At 43.8% G+C, this 19,271-nt stretch overlaps 7 protein-coding genes across 7 annotated transcripts; 5 read left to right on the top strand and 2 right to left on the bottom strand.

Moving 5' to 3' along the window:
- Nucleotides 1-1,073: 1,073 nt before the first annotated feature.
- Nucleotides 1,074-7,964, top strand: URA2 (bifunctional carbamoylphosphate synthetase/aspartate transcarbamylase). The gene has a single exon (XM_020214514.1). It carries the CDS (start codon nt 1,098-1,100, stop codon nt 7,734-7,736), a length of 6,639 nt encoding a protein of 2,212 aa, XP_020071743.1. The 5' UTR covers nt 1,074-1,097; the 3' UTR covers nt 7,737-7,964.
- A 2,104-nt stretch (nt 7,965-10,068) lies between these two features.
- Nucleotides 10,069-10,787, bottom strand: SPT10 (Spt10p). The gene has a single exon (XM_020214513.1). It carries the CDS (start codon nt 10,749-10,751, stop codon nt 10,122-10,124), a length of 630 nt encoding a protein of 209 aa, XP_020071742.1. The 5' UTR covers nt 10,752-10,787; the 3' UTR covers nt 10,069-10,121.
- Nucleotides 10,788-11,114: 327 nt separating this feature from the next.
- NIT2 (putative hydrolase) lies at nt 11,115-12,200 on the top strand. Its single transcript, XM_020217812.1, has one exon. It carries the CDS (start codon nt 11,195-11,197, stop codon nt 12,095-12,097), a length of 903 nt encoding a protein of 300 aa, XP_020071741.1. The 5' UTR covers nt 11,115-11,194; the 3' UTR covers nt 12,098-12,200.
- A 212-nt stretch (nt 12,201-12,412) lies between these two features.
- Nucleotides 12,413-13,024, top strand: CYBJADRAFT_124557 (NADH-quinone oxidoreductase; the record flags this gene model as incomplete). Its single annotated transcript, XM_020212540.1, has 1 exon — nt 12,413-13,024. The coding sequence occupies one exon, from the start codon at nt 12,413-12,415 to the stop codon at nt 13,022-13,024; it is 612 nt and encodes a 203-aa protein (XP_020071740.1).
- An 877-nt stretch (nt 13,025-13,901) lies between these two features.
- On the top strand, nt 13,902-14,810 carry CYBJADRAFT_166485 (uncharacterized protein). Its single transcript, XM_020214512.1, has one exon. The coding sequence runs from the start codon at nt 14,175-14,177 to the stop codon at nt 14,685-14,687; it is 513 nt and encodes a 170-aa protein (XP_020071739.1). The 5' UTR covers nt 13,902-14,174; the 3' UTR covers nt 14,688-14,810.
- On the bottom strand, nt 14,696-16,155 carry MTC1 (DUF5427 domain-containing protein MTC1). The gene has a single exon (XM_020217811.1). The coding sequence runs from the start codon at nt 15,958-15,960 to the stop codon at nt 14,704-14,706; it is 1,257 nt and encodes a 418-aa protein (XP_020071738.1). The 5' UTR covers nt 15,961-16,155; the 3' UTR covers nt 14,696-14,703.
- Nucleotides 16,156-16,643: 488 nt separating this feature from the next.
- On the top strand, nt 16,644-17,909 carry CYBJADRAFT_60488 (uncharacterized protein). Its single transcript, XM_020217810.1, has one exon. It carries the CDS (start codon nt 16,820-16,822, stop codon nt 17,855-17,857), a length of 1,038 nt encoding a protein of 345 aa, XP_020071737.1. The 5' UTR covers nt 16,644-16,819; the 3' UTR covers nt 17,858-17,909.
- The last annotated feature ends 1,362 nt before the right edge of the window (nt 17,910-19,271 follow it).

Here is a 19,271-nt window from a genome sequence, read left to right as displayed (position 1 = left end):
TTCATCATGTTTCAGTGCTGAGAAGTACACACGGTTGTCTGTCTGCGCAACTCGATGCCCAAACGGGTAATTAGCACTGCAATTCGGTTGACATAAACGGTGACGTAGAGCGACAAATTTACGGGAACCGCTTTGGGACAGACGGTTAGGGCTCGTTGTTCTGTTCAGACGACTTGAGCGACCATCGCACAACACATCGGAGGTCAGAGACCGTGGGCTCACATCTTGTAAGCACTGGAAAACAGGAGGTATTCCCCTTCAATGGAAGAGCTTGTGCATGTATAACAAGGCTTTAGATGTATGCTATTCTTCCTGTTTTGTCTCTCTTTTGGACATTTGCGAACGGAAAAATCCCCTTTGCGCAAATCGGCGCAAGGTAAAATTTTCCTGGCGCAAAGAAAAAAAAATTTTTTTATGTCTCGATCATACAAAAAAGCTCATCTCTTCCCTTTTCCTCTCCTCTCTTTCTTCTTTTCTTCCTTCTCTCTTCCTCTCTCTCTCTCTCTCTTCTTCTTCTTCTTCTCTCAGAAAAGCACTCTCTTGTTCCACTGAAAGGGAGGAAAACATAACTTTTGCAAGAAAGACACTTGAACTATTGAGTCACTTACGTTATAGAAAGGAAATCTTGTCTCCAGAAAAATTTCCATCCTTTTTATTCCATCGCAAGTTTCATCAACAGTCTCTACAAGAAGTTTATCCAAAAAGGTTTTCACTTATCTAGTCTCCAGCTCTTTGATTGAATCCTTTGTCTTTTGCAAATAGGGAGTTTTTTCTGCTTGATATTGTGAGTGTCCAGCTTGTCGATGCGTCCCATCTATGCCCTCCTCCTGACGGAGGGACAAGATGGCGATGTGTTTGAGGTCTGGGTCCTGGAAAGTGATGTCAAACGATGTGGGATGTTGCCTACTATGAGAGAAGAAGACGAGAGAAGAATTGAGCGTAGTGCTCAATCCTCAATAAAAAAACACCTCCATCCATGGAACGGCAACATCTTCACATTGTAGACAACAAGTGGACCCTGAGCCATTATGAAACGCCTGTTGAAGACTAACATCATTAAACTAGCATTTAAGCGAAGAACAAACACAAAATAAACCATGGCACCTTCTGCTCCAATTTCTCCACCTATGGAGTCCACTGGCAACCGCCTCATGTCTCTTGAATTGAAAGATGGAACCATCGTTCAAGGTTACTCTTTCGGTTCTGAGACTCCAGCTGCCGGTGAGCTTGTCTTCCAGACCGGTATGGTTGGCTATCCAGAAGCCATCACAGACCCTTCTTATGAGGGTCAAATCTTGGTGATCACTTACCCACTTGTTGGTAACTATGGTGTTCCTGACCGTGAGCTCAAGGATGAAGACGTTCCACAGTTGCCAAAGTACTTTGAATCCAACAGAATCCACATTGCTGGTTTGATTGTTGCTCATTACACAGAGGAGTACTCTCACTACTTGGCAAAGTCTTCATTGGGTCAATGGTTGAAGGAACAGAACATCCCAGCTGTTTATGGTGTCGACACAAGAGCATTGACCAAGCACTTGCGTGAGTGTGGTTCCATGTTGGGCCGTATCAGTCTCCAATCTGATGCTTGTTCAGTTGAGGAGGCCTCCTCTGAGAACTGGCAAAGCCACTTCCAGATCCCAGAATGGGATGATCCAAACGTTAAGAACTTGGTTGCTAAGGTCAGCACTAAGAAGCCAGTTCTTTACACCCCATCCCCAGACAAGGCTGTGAAGGGCCCAGATGGCAAGACTCTGAGAATTGTCGCTGTGGATGTAGGTATGAAGTACAACCAAATCCGTTGTTTTGTTAGACGTGGTGTCGAGTTGAAAGTTGTCCCTCACGACCACGATCTGATCAGCGAAGAGTATGATGGTTTGTTCGTCTCCAACGGTCCAGGTGATCCATCTGTTATGGATAGCTTGGTTGAACAACTGTCCACGATCTTGGCTTCCAAGAAGACTCCAGTCTTTGGTATCTGTTTGGGTCATCAATTGCTCGCTAGAGCCACCGGTGCCTCTACATTGAAGCTCAAGTTTGGTAACAGAGGTCACAACATCCCTTGTACTTCCACAATCTCTGGTCGTTGTTACATCACTTCCCAAAACCACGGTTTCGCCGTTGATACCACTACATTGGCCAACGGTTGGAAGGAATTGTTTGTGAATGCCAATGATGGTTCTAATGAAGGTATTTATCATACCGATTTGCCATACTTCTCCGTTCAATTCCACCCAGAATCTACACCAGGTCCAAGGGACACTGAGTTCTTGTTTGATGTCTTCATTAAGTCTGTTTTGGAACACAAGACAACAAAGACATTGAAGGCTGTTGAGTTCCCAGGTGGTAAGGTTGCTGAAAACTTGGCTGCTCACCCAAGAGTTCAACCAAAGAAGGTTTTGGTTTTGGGTTCAGGTGGTTTGTCCATTGGTCAAGCTGGTGAGTTCGATTACTCTGGTTCCCAGGCTATTAAGGCTTTGAAAGAGGAAGGTATTTACACCATCTTGATCAACCCTAACATTGCCACTATTCAAACATCTAAGGGTTTGGCTGATAAGGTGTACTTCCTTCCAGTTACTGCTGAATTCGTGAGAAAGGTGATTCTCCACGAGAAACCGGATGCCATTTACTGTACTTTTGGTGGTCAAACTGCTTTGTCTGTTGGTATCGAGATGAAGGATGAATTTGAAGGTCTCGGTGTCAAGGTTCTTGGTACCCAGATTGACACTGTCATCACCACCGAAGACCGTGATTTGTTCGCAAAGGCCATGGAGGAGATTGGTGAGAAGTGTGCTAAGTCTCAATCTGCCAGTTCCGTTGAAGAGGCTTTGGCAGCCGTCAAGGAGATTGGATTCCCAGTTATTGTCCGTGCTGCCTATGCTCTTGGTGGTCTTGGTTCTGGTTTCGCTGACAATGAAGAAGAGTTGATCGAGCTTTGTAACAAGGCCTTTGCCGCATCTCCACAAGTCCTTGTTGAGAGATCTATGAAGGGCTGGAAAGAAATCGAGTATGAAGTTGTCCGTGATGCCTTTGACAACTGTATTACTGTCTGTAACATGGAGAACTTTGATCCATTGGGTATCCACACTGGTGACTCCATTGTTGTCGCTCCATCTCAAACTTTGTCTGATGAGGACTACAACATGTTGAGAACTACTGCTGTCAATGTCATCAGACACTTGGGTGTTGTTGGTGAATGTAATATCCAATATGCACTCAACCCATTCTCAAAGGAGTACTGTATCATTGAGGTCAACGCCCGTTTGTCCCGTTCTTCTGCTTTGGCTTCCAAGGCTACTGGTTACCCATTGGCCTTCATTGCTGCCAAGCTTGGTTTGAACATTCCATTGAATGAAGTTAAGAACTCTGTCACCAAGGTTACATGCGCTTGTTTCGAGCCTTCTTTGGATTACGTCGTTGTTAAGATTCCTAGATGGGATTTGAAGAAGTTCACGAGAGTTTCCACTCTTTTGTCTTCCTCTATGAAATCTGTCGGTGAGGTCATGTCTATTGGTAGAACTTTTGAGGAGGCTATTCAGAAGGCCATCCGTTCTGTTGACTATCAAAACTTGGGTTTCAACCACACACCAGCTCTCATGTCCATCGACATTGACTCTGAATTGCAAACTCCTTCTGACCAACGTTTGTTCGCCATTGCCAACGCCTTGCATTCCGGCTACTCTGTCGACAAGATCTGGAACATGACCAACATTGACAAATGGTTCTTGAACAAGTTGCATGGTTTGATCCAGTTTGCTGGCTACTTGGAGTCCTTCGGATCCAAGGAGAAGCTTACTCCATTGGTTATCCGTGAAGCCAAGCAACTTGGCTTTGAGGACAGACAAATCGCCAAGTTTGTTGATTCCAACGAAGTTGCCATTAGAAGATTGAGAAAGGAGTTTGGTATTGTTCCATTCGTTAAACAGATTGATACCGTTGCTGCAGAGTTCCCAGCTTACACCAACTACCTATACATCACTTACAATGCTGATTCTTCCGATGTCACTTTCGATGACCATGGTGTTATGGTCTTGGGTTCTGGTGTCTACCGTATTGGTTCTTCTGTCGAATTCGACTGGTGTGCTGTGACTGCTGTTAGAACCTTGCGTCTAAGTGGTACCAAGACCATCATGGTCAACTACAATCCAGAGACCGTCTCCACTGATTACGATGAAGCTGATAGATTGTACTTTGAGACTATCAACTTGGAGCGTATCTTGGATATCTACGAGATCGAGCAATCTGCTGGTGTCGTCATTTCCATGGGTGGTCAAACTTCTAACAACATTGCTTTGGAATTGCACAGAAACGGTGTCAAGATCTTGGGTACTTCCCCAGAGATGATTGATTCAGCTGAAAACCGTTACAAGTTCTCTCGTATGTTGGATAACATTGGTGTTGATCAACCAGCATGGAAGGAACTGACCTCCATAGACGAGGCCGAAGGCTTTGCCGCAGATGTTGGTTACCCAGTTTTGGTTCGTCCATCTTATGTTCTTTCCGGTGCTGCTATGAACACTGTTTACTCCAAGGATGATTTGGCTTCATACCTGGCCCAAGCAGTTGAAGTGTCTCGTGACTATCCAGTTGTTATTACTAAGTACATCGAGAACGCAAAGGAAATCGAGATGGATGCCGTTGCTAAGGATGGTGAACTGATCATGCATGTTGTTTCTGAACACGTTGAGAATGCTGGTGTTCACTCCGGTGATGCTACTCTGATTGTTCCACCACAAGACTTGGACCCAGAAACCGTCAAACGTATTGTTGTGGCTACTGCTAAGATTGGTAAGGCTTTGAACATCACAGGTCCATACAACATCCAGTTCATCGCAAAGAACAACGATATCAAGGTGATTGAGTGTAACGTTCGTGCTTCTCGTTCCTACCCATTCATTTCCAAGGTTGTTGGTACCAACATGATTGAAATGGCCACTAAGGCCATCATGGGGTTCCCAGTTGAAGCCTACCCAACCCAAGATTTACCACCAGATTACTGTGGTATCAAGGTTCCTCAATTCTCATTCTCCCGTTTGTCTGGTGCTGATCCAATTCTTGGTGTTGAGATGGCATCAACAGGTGAGGTTGCCACTTTTGGTCACAACAAGTACGAAGCTTACTTGAAGTCCTTGATCGCTACCGGATTCCAGTTACCAAAGAAGAACATTTTGTTGTCCATTGGCTCCTTCAAGGAAAAGCAAGAATTAATGCCATCCATCAAGAAATTGTACGAGATGGGCTACAACTTGTTTGCAACCGCAGGTACTGCTGATTTTATCAAGGAGCATGATGTTCCAGTTAAGTTCTTGGAGATCTTGAATGAGGAAGATGATGAACAGAAATCCGAGTATTCCTTGACTCAGCATTTGGCCAATAACATGATTGACTTGTACATTAACTTGCCATCTTCCAACAGATTCCGCCGTCCTGCTAACTACGTCTCAAAGGGTTACAGAACTCGTCGTATGGCTGTTGATTATGCCGTGCCATTAGTGACCAACGTCAAGTGTGCGAAGTTGTTGATCGAGGCCTTGTCTAGAAACATCTCTCTTGATGTTTCTAGCAGAGATGCTCAAACTTCCCACAGAATCATTACAACTCCAGGTCTCATTAACGTATCCTCATTTGTTCCATCGTTTGAGTCATCTTCTTCATTTGAGGAGTTGACTAAATTGTCCTTGTCCTCTGGTTTTACTTACAACCATGTCTTGCCAATTTCTCAAAATGGTGCTGCCATCTCTGATGTCCAGACTTTGAATGCTATTACCACTGCATTGTCCAACGCTGGTTACACAGATTACAGCTTATCATTTGCTGCTACAAAAGACAATGAAGCTCAAGCTATTCAAGCTTCTTCATCAGTTGCGTCATTGTTCTTGTCGTTCAACAAGTTCCTTAAGAGCAATGTCTCTGATGTGACTTCTCTCTTTGCTGAATGGCCATCAAACAAGCCAATCATCACTGATGCTAAATCCACTGAATTGGCATCTTTGTTGTTGTTGGCTACCTTGAACAACAGAAACATCCATGTTACTGGTGTTAACAGCAAGGCTGACTTGTATATGATCAAGTTAGTCAAGGAGAAATCTTCTCTAGTCACATTCGATGTTTCAATCTATTCCTTGTTCTTGTCTCAAGATGAATACCCAGAAGCTTCATTCTTGCCAACAAAGAAAGCTCAGACTGCTCTCTGGGAGAACTTAGACATCATTGACGTATTCTCTGTCGGTATCATTCCAAACTTGTTGGCATCATTCTTGGGCAAGCCAGCCACCGCAGGTGTTGGTATTCCAGATGCCCTTCCACTGTTGTTCTCGGCTGTTGACGATGGCCGTTTGACAGTTGCTGATATTATCGAGCGTTTGTATACCAAGCCTGTCGAGATCTTCAACTTGCCAGAGCAAGATTCAGTTGTCGAGATTGACTTGGATCGTGAGTTGTCCACATTGCATGTTTCCTCAACTTGGTCACCATTTGAGGGCAAATTAAAGGGTGGTGTTGAACGTGTTCAATTCTATGACCAAACTGTGTGCTTGGAGGGAGATTTGATCGTCAACCAGGCTCTTGGTGTTGACAACTCATCTTACAAGAAGAGAGGTAACTCTATAGTCCAAACAACAACTGCTATAGAACAAACACCTCAGACCCACAGAAAGGCCAGATTCTCATTCTCTGCAAGCGAAGCCACCCGTGCTCCACTTGTTGAGGAAAAGGGACCAGAAGTCAAGGGAACAGAGCTTGTTTCTTCACGTCCACCAAGAGAGTTGTTACCACCAAGTGCTCTTGCTACGTTCATACGTAGCAACAACCCATTCTTGCGTCGTTCTATCTTGTCTGTACAAAACGTTAGTCGTTCTGATTTGCATGCTTTGTTCGCTGTTGCTCAAGAGATGAGATTGGGTGTCGAGAGACAAGGTGTTCTTGATATCTTGCAAGGTCGTTTGTTGACTACGATGTTCTACGAACCATCTACTCGTACTGCATCTTCATTTGATGCTGCTATGCAAAGACTTGGTGGTAAGACCATTGCCGTCTCTGCTGCTGCTTCATCTGTTAAGAAGGGAGAAACTTTACAGGATACTATTAGAACCCTTGCTTCATATTCCGATGCCATTGTCTTGCGCCATCCAGAGGAGTCATCTGCTGATATTGCTGCCAAGTTCTCCCCAGTTCCAATTCTGAACGGTGGTAACGGTTCCCGTGAGCATCCAACACAAGCATTCTTGGATCTGTTCACAATCCGTGAGGAACTTGGTACTGTTAACGGTATCACTGTCACATTTATGGGTGACTTGAAGTACGGTCGTACTGTCCACTCATTGTGCCACTTGCTTGGTTTATACCAAGTTCGTGTTAACTTGGTTGCTCCAAAGGAGTTGCGTTTGCCAGAAGGGATCAGAGAGGAGCTCAAGGCTAAGGGCATGCTTGCCGTTGAGTCTGAGGAATTGACCAAGGACATTATTGCAAAGTCTGATATCCTGTACTGTACAAGAGTTCAACAGGAACGCTTTGCTGACCCAGCCCAATACGAGAGACTCAAAGATACATACATCGTTGACAACAAGATTCTCTCTTCTGCTAAGAAGCACATGGCTGTTATGCACCCATTGCCACGTGTTAACGAGATTAGAGAGGAAGTTGACTTTGACCAAAGAGCTGCATACTTCAGACAGATGAGATATGGTTTGTTCATCAGAATGGCTCTTCTTGCTATGGTCATTGGAGTTGACTTCTAATCTTGATATTTTGGATTGTTAATTTGTTTTTGTCTTTTGCCCCGTGTTAATGAGAGATGTTACAAGAGTGACTGGAGACCACTCTTGTTTAGTACTTTGTTTGGAGACAGAGTTCTTGTTTACTGTCTCACAACATCAAGGCAGAAAACGTTTCACGAAATCCAGAATAGAGAGCATATGAAAGATCAATATTTGTTTTAATTAGAGGTTTTTAAACGAAAACACAGATTTGTAATTAGTTTTTAAGTGGTGGTTTAAAGTAGACAAGAAGTAACTGTGATATTGTGTTACTATGTATGTGTTTGGCACATCTGCCTTTAAAGTCTCTCATCTGAACACATCTTCATTACTCTGTTCTGGATCTTCATTGGCTTGTATCAGAGCTCTTGCAATTTCAATCTCTTCTCCATTCTGTTGATGAGTATCGAATGCACTTACTTCAGGATCCACAGGGATATCTGGTTCTGGATGTTGCTGCTGTGACTGTTGGGGCTGCTGTTGTGAGTGCTGCTGTGGTTGTTGTTGGTGTGGCGATGAGGAGGTTTGTTGCTGTGCTTGTATGAACGAGCTTTGATTAGAGAATTGCCTCAGCCTCTGCTGTTGTTGTTGGTGAATTTGTTCATCATATGGTCTATAGTTGGCAACGTCTTTTGATTGTAACGCTGCATTGACATAAGATTGCGGAGTTGCACTTGCAGTATTTGGTGTATGGTGTTGAGAACTGGAATGCTCCTGATGTTGTATCTGACGTCTATGTGCATCTTCAACTGCAGCGAGAATTCCAGAAGGATCGTTGAGGTTTGTAAGATCGTCCTGCAACAAGTTTGCATCGGCTCGTTGTATATGACTTGTCGATGCAACTATTCTGCTATATTCCTGATGGTGGTTATGATGACGTTGACGATCATCATCAACATCATCTATTTGACCGTCAGGTATCAAATCTTCCGAAGTGTTCTTGTGTGATTTTGGTGGGTGATCGTCTTTCTTTCTCTTTGGAGTCTTTGTTGGATCTCTGCATTCAGTGCAGTTCCTTATAGCCTGAGCCACAGTATCTTTAATCCTTGGCCAATGGTAACGTTCCACTATAGCAGCGGTCACCTTATTTATACCACCGTGTCCAGCCCTGTGGTACTCGGAGCTGATCTCCAACTGACGGCTTGGGTCACTTATAACTTCACGGCCTTTTAAGAATAGTCGACCATCAAGTAATTTGTAGTGGGACGCTGAAGCTCTCAATCTTGATTTATCCTGACGGTCCATAAGTGGTGGATACCTTCCAGTTTCCAAGTAGTATTTGATCTTGTCGAACCGATAGGTATTTTGATTTGATTCCACGGTATGAACAAATTCTTTACCATAAATGATCGCGTCGACGGCGTTCTCGTGTTCTTTCAATATACCAGCAGCTTTGATCTTACCGATTCTCTTGAAGTTCAAGGACTCAAAGATCTTTCTTGCCCCAACGTTTGGTTCGAAAACCAAGTTGAAGATGGAAGAGGTATACCCCAATTTTGGTGCCCAATCCAGGAAACACTCAACAAGGGTTCTTCCAATGCCCTTACCCCTAATACCAGCATTAACCAAGAATCCACCCGTGCATATATGTGAACTGCGTCCAGGGAAGTTATTTCTAATGAAGAAAGTACCCAGACATTCCTTTTCCCACTGCCTCTGGTGGTCCAGCTGAACGTCATCACCCAAAACCATCACGGCAGCAAAGGAGCCAAACCAGTAAGTCTTGAACTCTTCGATGTCCAGAGTGTCAAAGAATGGGAACGTGTCACCACGCTCAACCTCCATGTTGAACTCATCCGCTAGGAACGCCAATAGCCCAGGCGGGAGCTGATCAGCGCTATGGATTGGATAGATGGTGGCTGTTGTTTCACCATCTCTCAACAACACCGTGTACGGCGGTATCAGAACCGTGAAGTGTTGATCTGGTCGGTACTCTGAGAGCTTCAGAAGAGGCGCAGACATGGTTGGCGAGGTGTTCAGAGGGCGAGGTGTTCAGACGGCGTGGATTGGAAAGCCTGTAAACAGAGAGTGTGTTTGTTGATAAGTCCCAATAACGAACGCTCCATACAACGCGACGGCCTCAGCAGAGAAGAAACAGAGATGATTATACGTCACCACCTTGTGAATCTGTTTGGCAGCAACTACTCGTGGACAACAAGACGGTATTCTTCACTATGGGCACCCTCTTTTGTTCTGGCTTTGTTTACACTGTGCTGTTTGTGTGTTCTTTTCTGTTTGTTTACATTTTTTTTGCCCTCTTCGCTAACTTTTTCCCTCCCTTCCGCCAAAACAGCTTTGGTTCCCGCTACAGGAAGGCAACATCATCGTTTATATAACAAATACATTCTAATCAGAGATTGCAATGGCTCAGAGGTCCTTGCCGAACAGGATGGCATCGACTGGTGTCTCGTGGCCCTTCAGGATGCCGGCGTTCTTGAGATAGCCGATTCTATCGAAGCCCAAGGAGTCCCAGATCTTCACGCTTGCAACGTTTGTAACAAACACGAGGTTGAACACGGAGTAGGTGTACCCCAATATTGGGGCCCACTTGAGATACGAGCCGCCCAGTGCCTTGCCAATGCTCTTTCCTCTGAAGCGTGGGTTGACGAGGAACCCAGCATTGCAGTTGTGGGAGCATCTGCCCACGTAGTTTGGTTTGATGTAGTAGGTACCAAGCACCACCTCTTCCCATTTGGTGGCTGGAGTCAAGGAGACATCGGTGCCGTCGAACAGGATCGCAGTGAATGCGCCAAACCAGTAATCCGTGAATTCGGTGCGGGTCAGCTGGTTCAACTGGGGATAGGTGTCGCCCTTTTCGATCTCCTTGTTAAACTCTTGATACAAGAAGTCAACGAGGCTCGAAGGAAGCTTGGGGGTGTCTAAATCAGTATGGTAAAAGGGTAAAAGAGTGGCCTTACTGCCGTCCTTCAGAGTCAGGATGACAGGCTCCGTGATTGTACCCTTAGCTTTAACCAATTCAGGTCCAGAGAGCCCCATATTGTCGCAGTAGATGTTCTTAGGACTGAGTAGTAAGACTTGTGCTGGTTCGAGAGGTGAGACGGATATACATCGAAATTTACCGGTCCTTTGTTATACACTTATCGTACTCCGACGCTGCATTGTTGATGAACGTCGGGTATTTTCCCCCTACAACCTGGGCGTACGGGCACTGGCTCGTCATTTCAGTTAATTACATCGCTTATGACGTCGAAGCTGGCTATGATCTATGGGTTTCAATTACTTATCAATACAGAACGGAGCCATCCAATGGTGAGGTGTTCTCCATTTCCACCACCGGGCGTTATTCCCTAATGCGGCCATAGCTCCGCAACTAATTACATCCACATTTTAACTGGAGGTTAAACGAAAAGGGTTTCCTCATCAGCGTGCAACCTAGACACCAACGATAGCTCCAAGTGAACGATAGCCGTAAGCGAATAATGGTGTTGATAGCAGCCGGACAGCTCTCCTCTACCTCTTCGCTTAAGAAGAATGGTGAAGTGGCCGTTAGACTTATCGAAAGAGCAGTTAAAGCCAACGCAAAAGTGCTATTTCTTCCAGAAGCCTCAGATTACATAGCCAAATCGCAGGAATTTTCCAAAGAATTGGCCAAACACGTTGATGAATCACCATTTGTCCAAGCCATATCCTCAAAGTTGAGACAGCTATCCAGTGCTGGAGTCGACCTCGAGGTTAACGTTGGTGTCCATGAACCGTCCAAAGAGGGCAACCGAGTATTGAACACCTCATTGTGGTTCAATCCAAGGGGGGAAATCGTCCACAGGTACCAAAAAGTCCATTTGTTTGATGTTGAGATCCCTGGGGGTGCTATAATCAAAGAGTCTCAAGGTGTGGAGCCCGGAAATAGTGTTGTGGCACCGTTTAGCTCTCCTGCTGGGAACGTTGGATTGGCAATCTGCTATGATCTACGCTTCCCAGAGATTGCTTTGAGGTTGAGAACTTTGGGAGCTGATATCTTATCGTTTCCTTCGGCTTTTACGCAGAGAACAGGCGCAGCCCATTGGCATCTGCTGGGACGTTCAAGGGCAATTGATACACAGTGCTATGTTGTGATGGCAGCTCAAACAGGTGGCCATGTCACTAGTATAACAGATGACAGTGATGCCCAAGGATTAGCAATCGAGGCACCAACAAGGTTCAGCTATGGACACACTATAATTGTGGATCCATGGGGTACAATCATAGCCGAAGTTAGTGATATCGATCCACAGGCTGAGTCGATTTGCGTTGCAGACATTGATTTAGAGCATTTGACTAAAGTAAGAACCAACATGCCACTATGGAACCAGAGAAGACCTGACGTATTTGGGTATGACGTTTGAGTACGCCCAGGCCAATGCACGTTTTCCTAAACATTGATTACACAACCATTTGTCACTAGTGATGACAATTATAAGATAATCGAAACTTAGCAATGCATTAGGAGCAGATTACAAAGATTTTAGTAACATGTGATGCAAACCCCAGCTCTGTAGGTCCCCTAAATTATTTCTTGCATTGTCTTATAACGCCAGCCCAGCCATTCCATCGACATTACAGGGTATAAAAGGCATTCCTGATTTCCCATTTTCCAAACTTGTCTGAACAACACCAACAAGGACACATCAAAACAATTGACACTACAAAGCACAACTACGATGGCTCCTAAGAACGTTGGAATCATAATCTATTCTCTATACGGTCACGTCGCTAAGATGGCGGAGGCTGTCAAGGCTGGTGTTGACAGCACAGGTGCCACTGCAACGATTTATCAAGTTCCAGAGACGCTAAGCGATGAGATCCTGACGAAGATGCATGCGCCACCTAAACCTGATTATCCAATCGCTACAAATGAAACATTGACCAAGTACGATGCCTTCTTGTTTGGCATTCCAACGAGATACGGTAACTTCCCTGCTCAATGGAAGGCATTTTGGGATGCCACTGGTGGTCTCTGGGCCAAGGCTGCGCTACAAGGGAAATACGCCGGCGTATTCGTTTCCACTGGTACTCCAGGAGGTGGTCAAGAAGTTACTGCTTCGAACTCCTTATCCACCTTGGTTCATCACGGGATAATCTTTGTTCCATTAGGGTACGGTGCCGCTGGTGAACTCCAAGTCAATCTGGAAGAGGTCCACGGTGGTTCTCCTTGGGGTGCAGGAACTTATGCCTCTGGTGATGGTTCAAGACAGCCTACAAAGCTTGAGCTGGACATTGCTACTGCTCAGGGCAAATACTTTGCTGAGACCGTTGCTAAGGTTAACTTTTAGTTCGCTTATATGGATAGTTTATATATCTCTTCAATTGGTTTTGTCTTGTGAGCGTAGGGTTGGTATAGCGGGAGTCTACTTCGCTAGCAGAAGGGGCTCCTTCATTGAAATGACACATATGGCTTAAATACAGGGCATGTACAGGTTTTGAGATACGCAGATTTTCTTTCCGCCTGACTTTTCGCAATCAACCTTTGATTAGGTAGAATTTGACATGTATGTCTTCATGTAGCATGCAGCCTTGATTGTACAATGAAGCTATGGTTACGGATATTACCAAGCTTGTTGTAATTCTCAATAATCACGGTTGATCATAGGTCAGCTCCATCTTTAAGGGTGCGTTCACAGTTATTAGTTGAGTATGCTGAAAACTTAGTATGACAGTAGTATCATGATGAGTGGACGCCTTAAACAACAAGCGTGGCAACATGTCTAGCAACACAGCATCACTACTAAGATGAACTTGCCAACTCTTATTCACATTGAGCACACTTTCAGACAACGCCTTCGTCTCATTCAATCATTACAAAAGTCACTTGAGAATGATTTCACAAAGTGATTTTAAGCTTAACCGTGTAATATGAAACTGATTGTTGCTGAGAAGAACTTCTTCCAATTTGGGGTTATTAACAGTGGTGCTCATCAAAACCAAGCTTTGGTGCTGTTGTACTTGAACAGTGAAGTGGTTATGTTTGGATGTTTTTGGGCAGAAAGTACACTGTGACCTGTAGGTTTTACATGAAGATAGTTTGAAACCACAGTAACCGCATGACCCACCCAACCTTAAAACTCATTGAATTCGCTAAGCCTTTAGGTAAAGGGAATTGAAGTTATCTTAGATTCAAACTAATTTATACTGCTATATTACAAATGATTCCAAGAATCCAGTGCTACTATTTTTGTAGTCTTGTCATCAGTATTCACCAATGGGAATTGAGATTATCTGTTTTCAAGACATATGCATGTTCTACGTCAAAACTTTCAGGACATTCCAATCTTTGGGACATATCCGGTTTGGGTTGAGAAATGGGGGTTACACAGCAACCTTTGCAATTTTGGGGTATAACGGGAACTCTAAGAACTTCTTAAGAAAGGGTGAAAAATACCATACACAACTTGTTCACTTTACTGTTGCTTGCAGGTATCAGATATGTCAATGTTTAAAACGCTTCAATCAAATCCAGGTATCATCACGCTGTTCCACAGTTTGGGGAAACCTTCAACTCCGCTGTTGAAGACGTTGCTATCAGCTGCTAATCCGCATTCCAACCCAGATTTTAAGAAAGAGAAAGAAGGCTCGAGACGTTCGCTGTGGTCATATATCTCCAAGGGGAAGAACGAACCACCACAATTGGAGAAATTCCAGGTTGAAGAGATACGTGATGCATTGCCCACTTATGATCAGTTAAACTTGCTGAAATCATTTGCACAATCAGACTCAGAACAGTTGAAGATTTTCACCAAGGTTTTTCCACATTTCGTCAACCCTGACAGTAAGATCGTTATACCGGAAGAGTTACAGTCTGTGGAGCTGGGCGTTGACAAATTTACTGAACTGAACAACCAAGGTGATTTTAACCCTCCATTGGTTGTTGATTGGGAGAAAGGTCATATTGCCAACGACTCGAAAACGTTACAGCATCTATTGAAACCATATCAATAATTGAACTATATAATCTTCAATCGTATCCCATTCTCTTGACGACATAACTTTGGGCCAGCACTCCTAAACTTAATCCGATTCCATCGTAAACCCAAGTCTTGACCCATTCAGCAGGGTCCACGCCTTCTTCTTGTTCCTCTTGCTCAGCTTCTTGATCTTGCTTCTCTACAGATCCATCCAGCCATTTGGCCCATTTGATTGGGAATGCTTGAGATCTGGTGATTATAGTGATGTCATTAGTGGTATCCTTTAAGATGATAGTGAAGTAGAAATTGTTGGAATCAGCAGTATCGATAACAGTGGTTTCTGATTCTTGATCCTTGTGCGAGTTTTGAACGGCAACTATGGAAATATAGAGGTTTGAAGATCTAATTTCATCATCCTGGTCCTCATCTTTGGTCTCATCTTTGCTATCCGCTTTGATAATGGTCTCAATGTTAGCAAATGCCAACTTCTCACCGTCAATGGATTTTCCTTGGAATATGTTTAGATTACGCTTATCATGGTCATCTTTGACGGTACTCTTCTTTATTTCAATGTCAATTCCACCTTGAACCTGCTTCATAACGGTTTTAAAGCTCTGTGATACAAGAGAATCAACGTTGTAGTTCTCCAAATCATGGGTCACTGAAATCTTTAAGATCTCATCAGTGGCCAAGATCGAGTTGAGAACACTGGTGATGTTTTTGGTAAAGAACCCAATTGCCTTCGAAGGATCAATGTCTTCACGTGCATTCAAGATCTTCTTCTTTGTCTCCTCATCCAGTTGCAAGTTCTGTAACTGTTTCAACTTTCCGTCGATATTTGTATCCTTAGCCAATTTTTGAGCTTCCTCTTGTGCCTTTTGAGTCAGCTGCTGAGCATTGCTCCATAGCGATGTAACAGTGGCAGATCCACTCGAAGACCACCAGTTTGAGATTGAGGCTATTGGATCGATAAAGTCCTGTTGAGGTTCCTCTTTGGTGGTCTTCTCTGGCCCTGTGGATTCTTGTGGGGCATCAGCGTTTGCTTTGTCCTGAACTTCCTCCTGAGCCTCCTCCTGAGCCTCCTCCTGAGCCTCCTCCTGAGCCTCCTCCGTGCGCTTTTCTTTAGACTCAACCTTAGCCGCCCCTTTCGTCTTATCCTTTGACTTATCGTTGGCTTCCAGCTCATCCAAGAAGTTCAAGATGTCGGCGTCAGTTTTTGCACCATCTTTTTTAGAAGTTTCAGGCAGAGAGTTCAAGAACTCCAACACATCTTCTGCCTCAGTGGACTTCTTTGGCGTAGCGGTCATTTGTAATTGGCTTGTTTACTTTGGTAGTGTTCTAATTTTAAAAAGCCCAAAGGGGGTTCGTGTTGTTGTTGGTCTGGCGTTTTTTTCCCTTGTTATATTTACCGCCGTGAGTTTGTGTGTGTGGATGTTCGTTGCCGCTGCACCACAAGAACAGCGCTTAAGAACAACGTGAGTCCTTAAAAGACGTAATGTTTGGACGAGGAGAAGCAGACTACCATACAATCTACACCAATTGGAATACAATTTACAATAAATGTAGTCTCAACCACCACTGTCCAATCCTAATAGATGGAAAGCACAGACCCTCGCGGGAATTAAGTGATCCTAGACACGATCCCACCAAAATTACAAAGCCCTAGATGTATCAAAAGGCGGACTAAGAACGTTGAAATGGGCTCATTCTTCTCCATACCAGAACCCACTATCCTATGGAAGCAAAAAAAGGATGTGGGGCAGAAAGAGGAGTGTAAAATCTTATGTATATACACCTGTGTGTTTTTATATAGAGAGAGAAGAGGCTTTGTGTGCTTCGGGAGTGCTATAGAAGCAGTGTACAACGCGGATATCCTTATCCAAAGTCGTTCTTGGTCTTTCTATTTGAACTCCCATCGCTTCTCTACCTTGTTTGGTTGTATTGTTGGTTAAAGGAAGAGGAGAAAATTAAATGAAAAATTTCACCTTCAAGAAGATCCAATAGTGCGCCTAACGAAAACAATAAAGCCACCGGATTTAGGGCAAAGATGAATAACAAACGAGGGGAGTAATGCTAGACAATACGCGTTAATCAGCCAAAGCGTTATTGGAAAGCAACGTCACTCTCTCTTACGCTTATAGCTGAAATATAAGACAATTGGTGATAATGATGGTAAAAGATATCTCTGTTAATTGGTTAAGCTGGACTTATGTAAGGGCAACGACATTGCTGGCTCAGGCGCTCAGAGAGATGCCATTGTGGGTATATCAAAGTGGTAAATTTCTAGTACGATCGATAGGGATTGGTCTGTTCAGCACAGTGTGGAAATTTATAAAAGTGATTGCATTCTTGCTCAGAGCAATAGTTACTGTGATATTTGAGCCTATATCGTTGCTCATACACATCTTGGAGTACAACGCCCATGTATTCTTAAACTTCTGGCTATCTCTCTTATTTCAAACTTCTCTCGAACACTTGTTTGACGTGGAGTTCGGTATCGAAGAGTTGAAGATTGTTGTGCAATGGCTAAGGTACGTTAACCTGATGTGTATAACGTCCATGTTTATGGGGATATTCACGTACTATACATTTGTCAAGATCATATACTGGCTGACCAAATTAGAAAAACAGATACCCGCCACTTTAGAGAAGAAAAGGAAATTGGTTGGTTCCAAAATTGCAACTGTGAAGATAATACCATCGTCTGAATCGATACTGAGTGAGTACGCCAAAAGTGCCGCCCTAAAGGGTACTGGTAATGATAGAAAATCTACCAAACTACCCCTTGACACCAGCGATTACCCGTACGATATTCATGATGATGATGAGGATAATATATTCACATTAAGCTCCATGAGTACAATGGAAAAGGAAACAAAAACTGGTATTGATGAACAAAACGGACTCTCGCCGTCTCCAACTTTGAGATTAAGAAAGTCAAATCTTGAGCATCATAAGGAGTCACCATTGACAAAGGCCTTCAGATCTCGAGTCAGCTCTTCATTTTGCGAATCTGAATCGCCAACTAGAATATCATCACTTTCCAGTAGTGGAATCAACACAATTACAACCACGAGCTCAACAACATCAAGTGTATTTAGTGGTTCAAATGGACCTCATGTTCCAACCACTCCGATCACGACGATAATCGAAGAGGAAGATGGACATACGGAAGCGAGTGCAGATGAGAGCCTGAAGTGTTGACATTGGACATAAAATTGTTAATGTATTATCGTCAGATATCCCAGTTCCGTCATATACCCAGATTTGTAGAGTTAATTTTCTGGTAGATCCATTATGGTCCCCAGATTACATCCATCTGAAGCCGTCCTACACGGGGCCAAGTAGGCTATACGATTTGCCCAAGCAGATATGCAGTTTCTCCTAATCTCATGGCAGAATCCCTTTCCATACGTAAATATTGAAGGATCTGTAGTTACGATACTCCATGGGAGAATCGAGATTGACCACAGTTTCCTGCTACTTGCTTCTGCCTTGATGTATTATACACTGACATGAGTGTATTTCACACTGCTTCTTCTCTCAGTTTATGAGAATTAAATTTATAAACTTCATTCTATTATGCTTTTTTGGTCCTTTTGACTCAGGCGTTAGCTTTACTGATATATAAGAATGGGCAGGATACAGGGTATCAATATTTAAGTACACGTATTCATTCTACTTCGCACTAGACCTTATCGTTAACTGTTTCCTGGCCTCTGAACTAAGCTTTGAAACTCGCAGGAAAGTAGAACTTTTTTCAACCTATCTGACGGGCCTAATGTCATGAAGGCCTAATTGTCCAACTGGCAGTACTGGTGAAGCCAGGTTGAGTGCGCGTTAGAGTGACCGAAGAGCTGTGGATGTGACATCGGCGTGTTCATCGGTATACAAAGAATTACGTAACGATTTAGCTCAGCGCGCCAGCTAACCGAGCAGATTAACTTAGCTATCTCAGTTGTAAAAACTTTTGAGGTCACTGCCAAAATTTAGGCCCTCATATCGAGAGCATACGAACTTTCGTGCTGTTATTGATAGAAGCAACGACAGAACATTCCACAGTCTGGGACCAAAAGTTTTCCCCAACTTCCATGCACCCAGGAAGCCGAGTTTTCCCACGACTCCTAAAGCGCACTTTGGACCCTCGAGCCCGTGAATGGCTAAATCTCATAACTTCCATATGAGCTACTTGCAGATGTAAATTACACATGATGGTACCTCTAACCGAGATTATTACATTATAGTCCTGGGCCTTAATATAGAGATATCCATTGCGCCTTATGCGAGAGGTGGACCAGATGTAATGTTTTGAAGACCTTACAAGGCGATTATCGGGGCTTCCGGCGCTGGATAATATTTGTTGTTGGAGTTAAATCTGACATTTGGGATAATTACAGATGCATGACATGAGGCCATAGACTGAGTTTATACACTATATATGGATTCTCAACTATAGTAACATCAGACTCCGGGAACTCAAATTGGTATTGAGACCGGCTGGCTGTAATTTATGTATCAGAGATGTCTCTTAAGGTTTGTCGCTAACCCAATATCGCCCCTGCAATGTTATACTTGCAAACATACAAAATCGACAGACGTTTTTATTCCTGGAATGCGA

This window comes from Cyberlindnera jadinii (genome assembly GCF_001661405.1).
Source record: "Cyberlindnera jadinii NRRL Y-1542 unplaced genomic scaffold CYBJAscaffold_3, whole genome shotgun sequence".
Classification (NCBI taxonomy): Eukaryota; Fungi; Ascomycota; class Saccharomycetes; order Phaffomycetales; family Wickerhamomycetaceae; genus Williopsis; species Williopsis jadinii.
The sequence above is the reverse complement of the archived record's forward strand: the minus strand, read 5'-3'. Positions and strand labels throughout refer to the sequence as shown.

Bases quoted from the DNA above. Each gene is read 5' to 3' on its own strand.
- URA2 (XM_020214514.1), top strand. From the start codon at position 1,098: ATGGCACCTTCTGCTCCAATTTCTCCACCTATGGAGTCCACTGGCAAC.
- SPT10 (XM_020214513.1), bottom strand. From the start codon at position 10,751: ATGGGGCTCTCTGGACCTGAATTGGTTAAAGCTAAGGGTACAATCACG.
- NIT2 (XM_020217812.1), top strand. From the start codon at position 11,195: ATGGTGTTGATAGCAGCCGGACAGCTCTCCTCTACCTCTTCGCTTAAG.
- CYBJADRAFT_166485 (XM_020214512.1), top strand. From the start codon at position 14,175: ATGTCAATGTTTAAAACGCTTCAATCAAATCCAGGTATCATCACGCTG.
- MTC1 (XM_020217811.1), bottom strand. From the start codon at position 15,960: ATGACCGCTACGCCAAAGAAGTCCACTGAGGCAGAAGATGTGTTGGAG.
- CYBJADRAFT_60488 (XM_020217810.1), top strand. From the start codon at position 16,820: ATGATGGTAAAAGATATCTCTGTTAATTGGTTAAGCTGGACTTATGTA.